The sequence below is a fragment of the Pinus tabuliformis genome, chromosome 8, assembly GCF_031772625.1.
Source record: "Pinus tabuliformis cultivar Carrire ecotype Pingquan chromosome 8, CPIR1, whole genome shotgun sequence".
Classification (NCBI taxonomy): Eukaryota; Viridiplantae; Streptophyta; class Pinopsida; order Pinales; family Pinaceae; genus Pinus; species Pinus tabuliformis.
In genome coordinates this window covers 1,851,775,503-1,851,793,808 of record NC_142294.1, presented here as the reverse complement: position 1 = coordinate 1,851,793,808, position 18,306 = coordinate 1,851,775,503, and the positions used below count along the sequence as shown (strand labels likewise).

The window sequence follows — 18,306 nt, the reverse complement described above, 5'->3', positions numbered from 1 at the left end:
CTTAAAATAAAACTAGAATATTCTCTAAATAGAAAACCAATGTTGGTTATAATAAAAAATAAAAATATATATGTTTAATTAATTGTCTGTAGAACCTAATATAATTTAAAAAAAATATGTTAGTAAAATATTTAGACATTAGACTTTTCAAAAAAATAAAATAATGTATATTGTATAAAATAAAATATCTAATGTGGATTATTAATAAAATATCTTTATATAAATTAATATTATTGTATATTTAAAATTATATTAATAACAAAAAAATCATTTTAATCTATGCTTATAAAACGCGTAGTCTAACTAGGCCAAGGAGTTGCCGAGAAAGTTATGGAAATTCCAATCATATTTAGAGAAAATCCGGCAAGTATTTTTGTAAATCGAAGTTATTGTTGTTAAACTTCAAAATTTTAGGTGTCTTAGACGCTTTTGATGGTGCTCAAACCATTTCCACCATCAAAAATATGATTCAAACAATGTCTCTACAAAATTTTTTGAATTTTTTTTCCCAAATTCCGGCCACTTTTGACTCTCTGGGCAATTCCTCTCCCTCATTACACGACTCCCTTATAAAATAACTCAATATACTTATTATGTAATCTATATAATATTTAAAAAATACAAAATTATCTAATAAAAAATTAAATATTTTTTTTTTTACATCCTAAAATAAATTTGCACATGAACAATTTGATTTATCTCATTTTATATTAAATCCATGTTTAAGTCAGATTCGTGTTGGTTTCGGAACATATAATTTTTTGTTTTTTTAAGGGTACAAAAACATATGCTAATACCTTTAAATACTCAAAATCTGTCCATCAAAAGATAAAAGAGTCGTCCGAAAACACACAAAGAAATAAAAATATTACAGATATCCTTACACGTCTTCACGGGAACTCAATAAGTTCTATTAATTAAGTAGAATATTGTAAATGGACACTCGTATTTCATTAATGAATACATTTGTTATAATAGAATTATTACGCCGTAAGGCGTTCCAACTACCCTGGTTACGCCCTAATGCGTTCCCTATGAAATCAACTACCCTAGCTGCCACCTTGCATCATTCTGCACCTTCCGATTTCATGTTAGACGATTGAAAAGCATTTGGTCGTTGGATCACAACTTGAACGGTCAGTTATAAGTAGTTGGATCTGTTCTGGAAATACCGAAACTACCTGTACTTCTGATGCATAGGATAGGAGATCTACTACATCTATTCCCTGCACCTCTGTCTATGCCGATGGATAAACTGTGGAAAACGAAGTAAAGCAACTGTTTGGTTCTGGTATCCATTTATACGGGAACTGAGGTTATCGTTTTTGGCGTTATGGTTCTGGTATCCATTTATACGGGAAGTGCGGTTATCGTTTTTGGTGTTAGTTGTTTATTTTCTCCTGCGCGGGACGAGGAATACTGGTGTGGTTCAGAGAGGGTTCTCCATCAAATTCCAATTTTTTGATTGACTGGTCTGGTTCACAGCAGGTTCTCCATCAAATTCCAAATTTTTGATTGACAGGTTTGCGGCAGTCATTCTGCATTTCGTTGAATAGTGATAAATTTGTGAAAGAGTTTGAAACTTGGTACAGTGGGTCAGTCGATTGAGAGTGGAATCGACATTAATCCCCAAAATTCATTGTGCTTAGTTTAATTCAATTGTGCGCAAGGGCTGCTCGGATTTTCTCGTGGTAAGTTTGTAACCCATATCTTGAATAGTATCACGCAATGCGTAATTTAGATACAAATTTTCTCAATTTCTTCTAAAAATGCATGCATGATTTAAATCTTAGTAAATTCATGTTATTTATGCTAAAATAAGAAAATAAGTGTTTATGTTTGTGTTTTTAAACATAATATTATTATCCATATATGCAGTAAACAATAAGAATAGTTGAAATAAAATCCATATATATTTGTGAATGTAGATTAAAAAAGTAAATACATGTTATTTATGTCAAAATAGGAAAATAAGTGTTTTTAAACCTAATAAAATAATAAAACTAGTTAAAATAAAATCCATATATATGTGTGAATATAGATTAAAAAAAGTAAATACATGTTATTTATGCCAAAAGAGGAAAATAAGTGTTTTTAAAGATAATATTACTATCCATATCCAGTAAATAATAAGAACAGTAAAATAAAATCCGTGGTCATATATTGCTATTATGCTTCCACTCAAGGAAATAGGAAAATAAGTGTTTTTAAACATAATATTATTAACCATCTGCAGTAAACAATAAGAACAGTTAAAATAAAATCCATATATATTTGTGAATATAGATTAAAAAAAGTAAATACATGTTATTTATGCCAACAAGGAGGAATTGTGTTTTGTGTCCATTACAGTTAACATAAAATTCATATATATTTGTGAATATAGATTTAAAAAAGTAAATACATGTTATTTATGTCAACAGGGAGGAATTGTGTTTTGTATCCATTATTCCATCCCAGGAAATGACTTTTCAAGAAACAATATATCTCATGGAAAACTATTCAATGCCTAACTATTATGCAAAATGATCTAACATTTTATTTAGATGTTCCTTTTTATACAAATAAATTAATAATTTTTTGGAATTTTGTTTTCTTCTCAAGTGGTTAACTTGTCACCTTAATGGACATTTAAAGAAAAAGATGCCAAATATATAAATACAAAAATAATTAAGTATTTTGGATAATACAATTCTTACAAATGATCCTACATCTATGAATACAAATATAGATCTGTTATCTATGAAGCATCCAACTAGAAGTTGTCCCTCTTTATCTAAGCTTAAAGTTGGGTACTAAGGAGCCTGGTGTAGCTAAATTTTTCCAGGTGAAAAGAATTAAAGCTCGTTAAACAAAAGCCATGGAATGATTAAACAGAAGGTGCTGAGTCTTTGAGTTGACATGGAATGATTAAACAGAAGGTGTTGAGTCTTTAAGTTGTCTACTTCCTTATAAGGAAGAACAATATTCTTATTGTAGCCTGTCATATTGCATGACAAAATTACAGAATAAAATCAGAAGCAATCATATAGTAATAAAATGCAATTTCTTTCCACGTAACGTTTGTTTCAAGCACATTTCTCTTTCACCCAACCGCATGTAATTTGAGTTGACATGCTAAAATAATATTACCAAGAAACCACGGCACGACGGAATGGATATGACTGAGAGAAAGCCAAGCATTATATTATATTCATAGAAATAGTTACAGTAAATATGCATACACGCATCACACATGACATGACTGCCTGCGTCCCAGCCTAGTGGACGCTAATAGCTGTCATTTATTATTATTATCATCATATGCTAACTAACCGATCAAAATTGCTTAGTTGCAGCCGCAGTGTGACATGCACACCTGGGGAATGCCAGCGCGAACGGTAAGAGCAAGGCAAAAGTTCTTAAAATAACCAGAAATCTCCTGGTGGAATGCCTGTACGATACTCATTTTATACTTTCTCTCATACACCACATTGATTTCCTTCAAGTCCACCTCTGCCCGAGTCGCCATTACACGAGCTATTGCAGATTCGTCATTTACAAGTCCTTTCATTGCTCTGTGAAGCTCCTGGAGAATATCAAACAAATATACTATCACACAATTCTATAATTGCAATTCGGTAGCGAAATGTATTTATATAAAGAATAATCTGATGCGTAAAACATAAAAAAACATATTAAAAGAACTGTATATTAACATAAATCAAAAGTAAAATCAAAAGTAAAATGAAAGACTAGATTATCCATCTAAAAGTAATACCTTAGCGAAATAGTGAGCTGGCAAATACATGCTCTTGATTGTAACTCGAATGGCCTCCTCAAATTCTTTCTGTGTTTCCCTACTGAGCGCCTGTTGTCGTATAGAATGTCAAAAACCTCACAGATCAGTCACCTAGCAAGTCAGCAAAATCTGACTTTTCCGAGAGTTGCAGCAATGAGAGACAGATCCATTAATTAGGGTTGTATGACAGTTGGAAGCATACCGTTGTAATGTCGTGCCCGTATTCTTGCTTGTAGCAAGCAAATGTAGCTCGTAGTTGGGCGACAGTTCTCTTGCTGAATATTCGGATAAAAGTTTCCTCGTCAGTTCCACAACGTCCTTCCCCTGCTTCGTACAACAGCATGGCATCGCATTTAACCTTGTTCATGTCAACTCCTTTACATTCACATCGGTGTGCTTTCAGCAGCGCCAGAAGTAGCTGTGTTCATGAAATCAAAATTCCAAATTCATTAGCGAGTAAGAAATTTATGATTATATATAGGAGCTTTATGATTTGAGATATTCTGAAATAAGTCATGATAATAAATCAAAATAAGTTTATTCATAATCTCGATATTCCTAAGAGGTCATAAGATTAAAATCTGCCAACATTGATACATACTAATATCAAATGAAACTTATGTTCAGTGTAATCGCCAGAGGTATAAAAACCTTCCGGGAGCACCTTCGATTTTTTATTTGGGGTCTGTGATTGATGTGTTTTTAGGTATATTTCGTCATCTAACCTTTTGATAGGGACCCTTCGTTTTGCAGAAAACATCATCATCAAGGCACCTCTGATATCGTTTCTGATAAGCTTCGCGAATCTTAACGATTTGAGTGGAGGACCTTGTGCAAATCACTTCGATTAGAGCACGATCATCTGTGCGCCATCCTTCCAGGGAGGTTCTGGCAATGATAGCGTCCCGTTCAGCTGGCTCGTGCATCCATAACACAATGGCTTTCTCCACGCATCAACAAAAAGACAAAACAAGATTATACTGCAACAGTACATGTCAGGAGGGATGGATGAGGGAGAGTATTTACCTCGAGTTGTCTTAGTGTGCAGCATAGTTACCAAATTCGAATTCGAATACGAATTCGAATTCGATTCGATACGGAAAAAATTCGATTACCTAAAATAAAAATACGAAAAAAATTCGAAAGTATAGATCTTCAAAAATAAAATTATTTTTAAATTAAAAATAAAAATCTATATTTACAATATATTTAAAAAAAAATCACATCCTCAAATTCTAAATTTTAATATAACCCTTAAAAATGAAAAATAACAACATTATTTATTAATAACTAAAACAACCTAAATCTACAAAAAAAATTCAAAAATATAGATCTTCAAAAATAAAATTATTTTTAAATTAAAAGTAAAAATCAATATTTACAATATATTTTAAAAAAATCACATCCTCAAATCCTAAATTTTAATATAACCCTTAAAAATGAAAAATAACAACATTATTTATTAGTAACTAAAACAACCTAAATCTCTCATTTTAGAATTAGCTTTTGAGTAAAGCACACTTTCAAACATTCTACAGAATTCAAAACACACTGGAGGGAAGAAGCACACCCGAACATTAATTCATTGTTTAGATTTCGTTACTAGTGGGAAAGAGGAAAATTATGAAATTCAAATAAAAAAAAATGGAAATTATACATTTTATAAATATTTATAAATAAGAATTTATTTTTCTTTGTGATCAGAATTTATTATTTTTAACAAGTATAAACTTACTATTTTTTATTATATTTTAATACAAAATTTATTGTTTTTTACCATTATAATTTTTTTAATATCCAATTTATTATTTAATATACTTTTTTAATATAGAAATTTCTATTTTTTATTTTTAAATATTAATTTTTTTATTAGCAAAAATATTAATTTTTTTATTAACAAAAATTCTTACTAAATTAGAAATTCTTACTAAATTAGATCTTAATTCTAGTCTTTTAATATAAAAATTTTTGTTTTTAATGTTTTAAATAATATAAAAATATCTATTTTTAAATATTATAAAAATATCTATTTTTAAATATTAAATTTTATATTAATAATTTTTTTTTTAAATTCGATGATAATTATAATATTTTTAAATTATCACTCATGTTTTAATATAAACAAAAATTTATTTAACAAATTCCATCATAATTGTCATATTTTTAACTCACCATTTACTATCTATTATATAAAAAATTTAATATAAAAGAATTATTGAAAACAAAAAAAACCCGTATCGAATTCCAATATCCGAATTTGCAGCTGAACCGAATCGTACTGTCGAATTTTCGAATTTTTCTGGCCAGTACGGCCGAACTTGGTAGCTATGGTGTGCAGTGAAACATAACCAGTATGGTTCTCATTGAACCACTTTATTTTTAAGATTTTAACGTACTTCAAATATAGGGGCAGAGTTCCTCCATGGAACTACTACATCCTTACGAAGCCTGGAAAAGAGTGGATACATCTAGACTATGCCCCTCTCTCTTTTATATATATATATATATATATATATATTCACGCACCTCTAATTTGCCGTGAAGCTCCTTCTCCAGCCTCTTGCAAAGGTCTTCCTTATACATTGCATAATAGGTTTGTCTTATCTCCTTCCGCTGCTGCGCATTTTTGCTTCCCAATATTTGTATTATCTTCACCTCGTCACATCCCTGACCTATTATTTTTTACCAGAAAGGAATATCATTCAATCAGAACCATAAATCAACAACAGCAATTGAGAAATGTTTCAAATGCGCTGAACTAATCCGATGAATACCTTTGCAAGCGAGATGGATTTCCTCACACTCCCTTTGCAGGGGGTTGACACCGCATGAGACTGCACAATAAGCCATTTTTATGCTCTCGAAGTGGGAGCTCCTTCAAACTCTGCTACTAACTTGTAGTTTTCGAGATAATCCGAACTGCGATGAATGCTACGGTAGTACTGAACGTTCGGTATTTATTGAGAGGCAGCGTAGCACGATGGAGGAGAATATTGCAGGGAGTTGTCTATAACGCCACTTTTTGAAAGTTTTTTCGGCGGGTTTTTTCGGTCGAAATCTGGCAGGAATTTATTGGAATCGCAAGTTTGATAGCTAGTTTCTGCACAATGAAATCGTCCCAGGGGTTTTCGAGGGTGCTGAATCCAAATATACAGTTAAAAAACCATTTTAACTGCAACAAATCAAGATTTAACCTCAATTTCTTCTGCCGGATTCCGTCACCGAAATCTCCAAAAAATCGCATTATAGACAACTCCATATTGCAGTATCCGAGCTGGACTTCAACTTCAATCGTATTCGAATAATGAAAAGACACTTTGAAGATGGAATGTATTAAAATAATGAAAAGACACTTTGAAGATGGAATGTGAAGCAATCATGGCGTATCAAAAATAAGTTGCCTGAAAGAAACACCATTATTGAATAAACCTAGCGAAAATAGTTACGACGGCAGCTGCGACATGTGGAACCAAACGAAGCAATAAGATTCGACATGTGCGTTATGTTGGCTTTCAATGGCATCGATTGACCAATCACTCTAATTATTTTTGTACAGTAATGAGATAAATCAGTATAAATTTATTTTAAATATAAATTTAATACGAGTGTAGAGAGATTTAATTTTTTCATTTATAATTTTTTTTCATGAATAAATATTATTTAAATATTTATATAGTGATAAGTAATTGACATTATTACACATTATAGTGAACTATAAAATGAACTTCTAAATTTAATAATTAATTTAATTACTAATCAAATTTTAGTAAAATATTTTATTTATTTAAAATATATATTTAAATAAATAGAATAGATAATTTTTGACACATTACAATTTTGCATATAATTAAGCATTACAATTTTGCATATTAAAGTTGAAATTTATCATTCTAAATAATTACGCTGTAAGGCGTTTCCATTTGAAATCAATTTCCTAAATTGACACTCTACACAGTTTGACACAGTTGGATCAATTGTTAGACGATTCAAATATTTTCATTCGTTCGATTTCACCGCGGACTCCTACCTAAATTCTCAACTGCCTTCAACTGCCTAACTGTCAACTACTGAACTGTTAGTCGATTTCTTTATTTCCGTCTTGAACTGGGAGGTCATAAAACATCCTCATCAAGTGTGGCACGCAGGTGGATGAGACAATCTCCACGCTCTTCGACTACATGAACACTGGCGATTGCATTTTCAACAAGGGGTATGGCAGGTTGTTGGGAAGGAGTTCCTGGTGCCCGATTCCTAAAGTTTGATCGTCTCTTACCGTAATGAACCATTTCTTTTATTTTCTCCTCATTTTTATCATTCTCCTCATTTTTATCATTTTCTACGTACCATGGCATGGCAGTGGATGAGTAAGGCTTTTTCTTTGCCATTTCAATTTATTATGCGCTTGAGCTACATGGTAGTACCACGGGAAAGGGGCAGAAACTATTGGATCCAACTCCTAAAAGGTTGATGAAGCCATTGGAAAATGTTACTGTAGAACCCAATCACGGCATACAGACCATATAAAAACCAACGGCCATGATAGCGGGGCAACAACATCTCCAGAAAATTAACTGTCAAATTTTCAGCTTTCAAGCATATTATTCTCGAAAGCATATGCTCGGGTTTTGGGGGCTTTATGCTCTTCATTCTAGCTTTGTCATTCTCCCCTCATTGTCACGTTTAGATCACCTAACGATCCAGTCAGGTTGTGGACTCGCGACAATGGCTAAGGGACCTGGTTTGTTCTCTAACATTGGCAAGAAAAGTCGAGGTCTCTTTTAGAAGGATTTCCTCGTTGATCAAAAATTTAGTCTGACACCTATACTCCCATCGGATTGGTCTTTACATCAATTGGTACCAAGAAAAGGGAGTTTTTTTTTGGTGATCTCATGACAGAATTGAAGAATAAAAATGTTACAAATGATATTAAAGTGGACACAAGCTCCAATTTATTTGCACTTATGACAATAGATGAACCCACTGGAGGATTGAAAGCTATTCTTAGCCAGATATATGTGCAACAGCCAACGTGTTTCTTGATATGTCTTAATTCGAAGTCTTGGTTAATGGATTAGAGTAACACTGCAGTGATTAACTATTACCTAAATGAAAATATAAAATTCCATAGATTTCATCCGTGATTGCTTATAGCTCATTCGGATATGTTGTTTTACATAATGGAATATATATAAATGTTCTTTTGGTTCGAATATGTTATTACATAACGGACTATATACAAATGTGCTTCTGGAAAGATATAAATATAAGAAATATAGTGACTAAATATAAGAAATATAGTGACTCGTTTATCTTCGTTTTTACAGCATTTTCAACTGTCTTCTTTGAACATAATTGTTACTATGATCACAACATACTGATCAAAAAATAATGATACAAATGTTTTCTAGAGTTTGAATTGGGGGAACAAGGTAAATAGATATGAATGAAACCCAACAAAGCTATATCAATTGAAAGAAATCTTGAATCCAAATAAAGTTGCATATACAAATAGGGTGTGGATAAATTCCAACCATTCAAGTACGAAAATACTTCAAACACAAGAGTTTCAAGTGCAAATACATATGGATGTCTAAACAAAAGACCAAATTAGGGTCTTCTGGTCAATAATTGCTAAGGATAGAGATATTAGCTATCTCTACAATGCATTCTTTGGAAACTACACTAAATAAGCAAAAGGAGAGAACCTTATATTGTGGATACTCTTGTCATGTCAACTAGACTCCCCTCTTTAACTAAGATCCAAAATTCTACTTACACCCTTTCACAACATATGGTGACATTTTCAGTGTGTCATCGTGGAAGAGTAACAATTTAATGCTACTCTTTCCTAGCTAAGCTCTTATATTGTGGATACTCTTGTCATGTCAACTATGCAATTCCTGACTCCCCTCTTTAACTAAGATCCAAAATTCTACTTAGACCCTTTCGCAACATATGGTGACATTTTCAGTTTGTCATCGTGGAAGAGTAACAATTTAATGCTACTCTTTCCTAGCTAAGCTACTACCTTACGGCGTTTCCATTGCAACATCTGGTGCAATTGCTAGTTATACTAATTACTATTCCTTTTAAAGACGACCCCAATTAAATTATGAATACGTTTGTTATAATAGAATTATTATACTAATTACTATTCCTTTTAAAGGTGACCCCGATTAATAATATTATTTTAATAATTTAATATGGCTCATTATTAATATTTATAAATTTAATAAAATATGATTTTTTATAATTATAAAACTATAGGAATTTAATTTTTATAAAATATTTGATAAATGTTTTTCCTAATAGTCATATAGTTTTTAACTGCTTTTAAGGATAGTATAATTAGTGATGAATAATGAAAATAAAGTGTTATATATTAAGAATTCAAAATTAAAATTATCTGAAAAAAAAATTAAGTGTTATCTATGTATTATGGTTTTTAAATTAAAAAAGAAAACGAAAAATTTGAGTGGATATTTGTTTCAAAAATAGTTAATTTTTTATTATATATATATATATATGTGGTTTTTTGGCCTATGGTATTGATATTTGATATTATTAGCCCATAATATTATAACAATGCATATTTACAACTTAAAGATATCTATGGTAAAATGGATGTGAATATCTATGATAAATTGGGTTGAATTTAATATATTTTTGTGATTTTTTTAATCCTCACACTCTCAGATATATGACCATGTAAAAAAATGTATGTCTATCAAGAATTTATGCACATCTGTGTTTCTCACTATGGTTGCACTAGTATCTTTAATATTAATATATTTGCACCCTATATTACATCTCTACCAAAATTATAAAAAATAACTAAATTATAACTTTTTTTTCAATTATTATTTGTTATTGATAATCCTAAACAATATTAATATATAATTCAAACATATATACATTTAAAAAAAACATGTAACAAGATTCTTAACCACTAGATTTACCTCCATTTTACTATGGAGATTCTTAACCTTTTTCTTTGTAAGCTTAGCAGGGCTACATCTTCATCATGTCCAATATATCACCCTAATCAGGGCAGGGAATTTAACTCGTGACTTCACATCAAGGAGTCCTTTAGCATAGCACCCAATCACTATATATTCAAGACCCCATGGACTTAAAGGTGAGCGGGCTTGGCTAGTCATTGCCCCCACTCGGGTTTGAGCACAAAAATTTACCGTCATTAAGAGACTAACTTTACCAACTAACTGCGTTTGGCGAACCTATGGGGATTCTTAACTTGTAAATAAGATTTGTTACAATTTCGTTGACCAATATGAATTGCTAATAAAAAATGCTTAGAAAACCTTAAGTCATATATATACAACATTTTTTTAATCTAACAATTTAATTAAAAGAGTAGAAGGGAAATACATATTTTTAAAAGAAATTTTAATCTTTGATTTGTGATGGCTATTAAGAATATTTCAAAATATTTCATCAAGATTAAGTCTATACCATTTACCCAATAATTATTTATAATTAAATTAAAATTCTAAAAATTGTATTTCATAATAGACATGTCTATAAACATAATGATTACTTTTAAAATTGGAAAAAAAAATTATATTTCAAAATAAACATTTCTATACATGTAATACTTACTCTTAAAATTCCCAAATCCAGTGTTTAAATGTGGTACAGGTATGTGGGTAGCAAAATGGGTGGGCACGTGGCTCATATCCACTACCTCTCAGTCTCTCACAGAACCGGTCTTTAATTCCCTTGAACTCAAATTTAATGCTGCTTTAATGCATCCTGTCCCTCTCTTCGGCCTGCTCATCTTCTAATCGTGGCGCCCTCAGCTCGTCTCACTTGCGCTCAAGTCACTCCTTTGCCACTGCAGAGATTCGCTCTCAAACTACCTAGGGAAATGTTGGGCTCTGGTTCGCTGGGTGGATTTCTGGCTGGGGCTTCAGGTTTCTCAATACCATATCTGCAAATTCGATAGCTACTTGTCCTCTGCCCTTCCCTTCGCCCATCTGTGTGCTGAAGCCAAGCTAGTTTTAATCCTTTTCTACCTCCTTAGTCTTGCAGCCCATTCGGATCTTCTTGTTCTTCGCACCATGCCCAAACTTCGCCGGAGGATGAGTTGCAGGAGAGGCATCTCCCAGGGGCAAATTGTCCACCAGGTCTCCTCCTCCATGACAAATTCCTCGACTTTTTGTTCGGACTTCCGCTCGGACCACCATCCTGCTACAAAAAGTGGTCAGGGACGGGGTAGAGGACAACACAATTCGGCAGCGAGCTCTTTCAATTCTGCTACTAATATCGCTCGGCTCTAGTTCCCCTGCACTCATGGTAATTTCTCCTTCATGGTCTCTGTTACCATAGAGCTTAGCGAGATTACTGCTGGTCAAGAAGCTGTTCCCCCTGGGGTGACTAGGGAAATGCTGGCGGAAGACAGATATGGTACCACTTAGATGGATTACAAGCAGAGTAAGGCCTCAGGCTTCAGTAAGGCATAGCATCCCAGGTCGTGGAGGATCAGGCGGGCCCGAGTGTCCCTATCGGTCATGGCTCTACAAGAAAAGAGGGCCACCCCTCTGAGGATGAAGACAACTACAAATATGGATGCCGCATCATTGAAGAGCAGCCCTCCACCTCTCATAACGTTTAAGTAGGTCTGCGCTCTATGGTTTTTTGAAACTCTGTATGCTCGAGGGTACTCATTCATCACCTACTTGACCGTCATGATAAGTGCATCAGTTCTAATCGTCGGTTTCCCCTACGAGGGCGGCACTTTGCTAGTCTATGGCTTTTGGTCTCGATTTCAAACTCAATTGCTTCTAAAGTTTGTCCTAAGTTTTTGTTCTAGGTAGTGCTTCTCGATTCACTTGCCGTGGTCCAGTCATCTTGTTACGGTTGTTGAATGGCCTCTGTTCAATTTTTAGTTTCAAGCACAATAATGGGGGCTTCATGTTTTATGGTATTAGTCATGGTTAGGTTCCTAGCAGTCCTTTAGGGCAACATTCAGCAGGTTTTTCTTTTGGGCAATGTTCAGCTATGATATGTAAACATGTTGCGTCTTTGAGCTAGCTTTCTCAAAATATTAATATAGAAATAGACAAATTCAGAAAAATAAAAAATAAAAAATAAAAAATAAAAAATAAAAAATAAAAAATAAAAAATAAAAAATAAAAAATAAAAAATAAAAAATTAAAATTAGAGAAAAAATTTAATGTAATAAATAACTAAAATATAAAATGAAATTAAAGATGTTACAATAAAATGGTCACTTTTAAATTTTGACTATTGTAAAAAAGAACATTGTAATGAACCTACAATTACATATTATTTTTTTCTTTTTCATGTCTAAGTATAACACGACCACATAACTATTTACCGATTGATTATGGTTTACATAATACCTATTTTTTTTAATGATATAAAAACCAGTAATTTAGATATATGTTATAAAAAGTTGATTATGATGTACATAATACTTACATTTTTTTTTTAATGGTATAAAAACGAGTAACTTAAATATATGTTATAAAATGTTGATTAGGATGTACATAATACTTTACATTTTTTTAATGGTATAAAAATAAGTAATTTAAATATATATTATGAAAAGTAAATGATTTGAATTTTTAATTATAGATTTGTTAGACAATTTTTTTATGAATTTTTATTATTAAAAATGTTGTGGTTAAATAAATTTAGATTCATTTTAATTTTGGATCTACCAAGTGTCTAGAGGTATCAAATCTCTTTGCATCTCAAGAGATTTGCATTTGAAGATATTGATTTCTCTTAGTTGGTGATCTAGGATGTCATAATACCACTTAAATAGGCTATATTCCACATCAACACCGTGGGTCAATACCATGGGTTCTCATAAAGTTGAAGCTAAAAATCCACCGGTAACTTAACCAAGTCAACTTTAACTAACTACCCAATAAAAAAAAAAATTAAAATAAAAACAATAGTATTTCAACATAAGATTTTTTTTATATTTTATTTTATTTTATTTTGACTCAGTTAAATGTTTATAAGACATTACATTACAACATCTCTACCATATTGGGTTGGATTGGAGAGTATCTCTTAATACAACTACATTAATTAATCAAAAAATAATTATAATGAAAAACACAACATAGAATTATTTTATATTTATTTTATTTTATTTTAATTGAGTTAAATATTTACATGATATTATATTATGACATCTCTACTATATTGGAATAAAAAATGTCTCTTGATACAACTCGATCAGTTATAATGGCTCCACGTATTGTTGACTACTTAGTCGCTTGAACTCGAGACATATTAGCAACGGTCATACCTATGATTTATATCCAATGTAAGGCCCTCTTCTACATATGTCAAGGACTTCTCTTCCTCTTGACCTTATACTTCCACAATACAAATTATTTTAATTAAATTAACCCTTTAGAGTTCTCCAACATTGCATACTTGAAGTTATATGATGTGGGGTCTTTTGTGAAGATTTCAGGCATGCATACTAATGTTCGGACCCATCTCCATGTGACGGGTTATCGATGAATGATGTAGATCATTTAAGACTATTGTACAATAATGAAAGCTAAGTGACTCAGCCACTCATAATGTTTAACATTTCGATTAGCTATTATACAGTATTCTTCTTTTGAAGTATGAGATTTTCACAACATTTAAAATGGTGTTTGTCTTCCTAGAGAGTTGGATTCAATATTTATTCTTTCTTTCATAAATTCTTACGGTACCTTATAGTATTTAGTTCCTTCAATAATTCCTCTTACAGTACTCATACAAAGGTTAAGCTTATAATTCATCTGAGAAACTTTGTGCGAGAAGGATAACTATAACAGTACAAAAAGCTATGTAACTACTTCCTAGAAATGGATATCTAGATATCTAGCCACTTAGTATTCAATTCATTAACACTTATTACAGAAGTTATCTTTTCATTCTTACTATAAGCATGTATAATGCATAGAAAACCTTTAGATGATTATATGATGACTTGATAAAATGAAAACGCATCTTCGTAATTTTCTATACCTCCTCATTGTTATTATCACAAAGAAAATAACAACACTCTTCGATCGAAACACTATCATATTTACAAATTTACTATACTTCAATTCCAATTCATATATATTCATAAGACATTGTATGCATGGTTCATTTTTCATTCTTCGTTTAAAACATCCTATGCTAAATATATTCAAGTAAGAACATGCTTTGAAACTAACATACTCATCGATATCCATCTAAAATATTAAATTTCACTTATCTAATCACTTCAGAAATGAAATATGAATGAACACATTCCTCTTAACTAGTGAATTACACAAAAATCCCCTCAAGCCTTAGACCTTTTACTGTCCATAATTTGTCAACATTCAACAAAGATTTCCTATTTCACTCTACAAAATCGGGCATTCTATTGCTCTCTTTTCAATTTTTGCACATTTTTCCTTTATGTTCCTTGGATGTATTTCTCTTTTAACTAAATTTTCTTGTCTTCTTTCCTCTAACTTTTGTTTCTCTCAAGCGATGCTAGAAGTATCCTCCCCACCGAACATAACACTTATCTCTAGTTCTATTGTCACTCTAGTGGTGGTTATTCCTCATTGAATCTTGGGGGATCATGGAAGTTATAACAGTGAAAACTATCACTTTAACTTCTCCACTACCTGGGACTCCAACCGCTTAAAAATTACTTGAAAACAAAGCAACATGATTACCCATAATTTTTTGTTTCCTTATCATTTCCAAATAAATACAATACTTTGTTTACTTATTTATAATAATACACCAATATTTATACTTGTCCTTCAAATATTTCAAATTTTGTCTTGACCTCATGACTATTGTATCTAATTCAAATACTTACAAATTAACATAAGACCATAGAGTCTTGCAAGAAGTGATTGTAGTAGGGGTATCACATTTCCCCTCCCCTTAATTTAAACATCATCCTTGGTGTTTTACTCTGCATTAATCACTTTTGGAAAAGTGAAGAAAATGTTTCCCTCATTTTATCTTCCATCTCTCAGATATCCTCATTCCATTACACTTTAGCTTGGACAATGGGTTGATTCTAGAGTAAATTTTCCCTTATATTTAAATTTTTTAGAGGTTTCACCTAGAAATTACCCTTTGATTTGACTTGCACCACATTCCAATCAATGGTATGAGTTGGATCATGAATATATGTCCTTAGATGTGATACATGGAATACATTATGAAATCTAATGTGGGATAGTAGTGCTACCTGATAGTCCACTATCCCTACTCTGGCTAGAATTTTAAATGGTCCATAGAGCTTGGGTTCTAATTTAGCACATGTTCTTAGTCTCAATGTACTCCTTATTTTTCTAGATTTGACATAAACATGTTCCGCCACATTATATTCGTTATGAAACATTTTCAAATCACCATAACTACTCTATCTATCTTGAGCCATTTTTAAGTTTTTCCTTACCTTTCCCACTACTCACTCCACATATTTTAAGATATCAAGCCCCAAAACCAATATGTCCTCCTGTTGACTCCATCTTAATAGTGTATGACACTTTCATCCATAAAGGACTTCAAAAGGAATCATCTTAAGTGATGCTAGATAACTAATATTATATACAATTTCTACCAAGTGTAGGTAATACACTGATTTAGTGGGTCAATCCATTACATACATGTGAAGAATGTATTCGATGATCTAGCTAGTTCTTTCAGTGTGTTTATTTTGGTGATGGTAAGGAGTACCAAATTTCAACTATGTACCTAATCCTACAGAAAATACCTGTAGAAAATTAGATTTGAATTGCACATATTTGTTTGAAATAATTATTTTTTGGTATCCCATGATGTTTGAATATCTCTTTCATAAAATTTCAGCTATATGATCAAATTTAAATGTTGACTGCAATGGCTTAAAGTGGGATACCTTACTCAATTTATCCACCAAAAGCATGATATCATCATGTTGTCTTTTGGTTCTAGGTAACCATGTAAAGAAATATAAAGAGATAATTTCACATTTCCAATTAGGAATAGGTAAGGGATTTAATAACCTAGCAGGATGTTGGCTCACAATCTTAACCTTTTGACACTCCAAACATTTTTCTAAATATTTATCTACTTCTCCTTTCATTCCCGACCAACAAAATTATTTTCTAAGTGTTGTAACTAGTTTATGATAACAAGGATGTGATGAGAAAGGATTCATATGATGTTTATATATGATTAGTTGTTTAATTTTTTTCACATTTGGGATATATGAATTTTATTTCCAAAAGTAAAAAAACCATTATTATTCCAAGCATGATCTGCTCCTTTTGTTGGACTAGTTTCATTTTACAATTTTTTTGTATCTATTTGTATTCTTCATAATTTCATTTTGTAGTATGCATATATTCATTAAGGTAATTTTTAGCACTACTAACAAATAACTCATGAACACTACTTAATCTTATACTCAATGCATTTACAATTTTGTTTTATTTTCTCTTGATGTGTTTGATTTCAAAATCAAACTCACTTAGAAAAGCCATTCACCTTGTTTTCCTTGCATTTTAATAAAAGGAATATTTCAAACTGATATGATTAGTAACTAACATGAATTTATTTCCCAAAAGATAGTGTTGCCACATTATTAAAGCACAAGTTACTATAGTTATCTCTAAGTCATACACAAAATAATTCTTGTCATGCTCCTTTAGCTTCTTAGACTCATAGGCTATAACATGGTTATCTTACATTAACACTCCACCTAATCCTTCTAGACAAGCATCTATCCACATTATATAATAATTATTGGGGTTATCAATTTTATGTATAAGAGCTACAATTAATATATATTTGAACTGATAAAAACTTTCTTAACACTTTTGATTCCACACACGTTTGACTCATTTTCTGTTTAAGGATGCTATAGGATAGCCTAACTTGGGAATTATTCAATGAACCTACATTAATATATTGTAATTCCTATGAAGCGTCTCATGCTAGCTACATCTTTGAGAAAAAGCCAAATGAGAATTTCCTTTACATTTTAAGGCTCTACCATAATTCCTTCTTTAGATATTACATGTCCCAAATACTGAATCCAATCATGATAAATTTCACACTTACTAAACTTGGCATATAGATGATCTTATAAGGGTGTTTGCAGCACTATTCTTAAGTGTTTTCCATGTTTTTATAGTGCCTTGGAATAAACCAAGTTATCATGAATGAAAATTATTACAAATTTATCTAAATACTACTAGAAAACAATATTTATTAGACATATGAATGTGGTTGGGGAATTTGTGAGCATGAAAGGAAGAAAAGTGAACCCATAATGGTCAATTTTCTTCTAAAATCACTTGTGTGTACATCCTCATCCTTAATTCTGATTTGATGGTAAATAGATCTGAAGTCTATCTTAGAGAAGATTTTTGCTCCCCTTACTTGATCAAACAAATCATCAATCCTAGGTAATGGATATTTTTCATTGTCAACTTTTTCAAATGTCAATAATCAATACATAACCTAAGAGTATCATCTTT

General features: G+C 31.5%; 1 protein-coding gene across 1 annotated transcript; it reads right to left on the bottom strand.

Moving 5' to 3' along the window:
- Window positions 1-3,321: 3,321 nt before the first annotated feature.
- Window positions 3,322-6,631, bottom strand: LOC149243660 (annexin Gh1-like). Its single transcript, XM_089367842.1, has 6 exons — window positions 6,556-6,631; window positions 6,308-6,453; window positions 4,507-4,725; window positions 3,984-4,199; window positions 3,761-3,850; window positions 3,322-3,568 (listed from the first exon to the last, which is right to left on the bottom strand). The coding sequence occupies exons 1-6, from the start codon at window positions 6,629-6,631 to the stop codon at window positions 3,329-3,331; spliced, it is 987 nt and encodes a 328-aa protein (XP_089223968.1). The 3' UTR covers window positions 3,322-3,328.
- Window positions 6,632-18,306: the final 11,675 nt, after the last annotated feature.

Coding starts and splice junctions, on each gene's coding strand:
- LOC149243660 (XM_089367842.1), bottom strand. CDS start 6,631: ATGGCTTATTGTGCAGTCTCATGCGGTGTCAACCCCCTGCAAAGGGAG. Junction 4,200..4,506: donor CGAAGGGTCCCTATCAAAAG/GTTAGATGACGA, acceptor TCATGAACACAG/CTACTTCTGGCGCTGCTGAA. Junction 3,851..3,983: donor ACGGGCACGACATTACAACG/GTATGCTTCCAA, acceptor ATACGACAACAG/GCGCTCAGTAGGGAAACACA.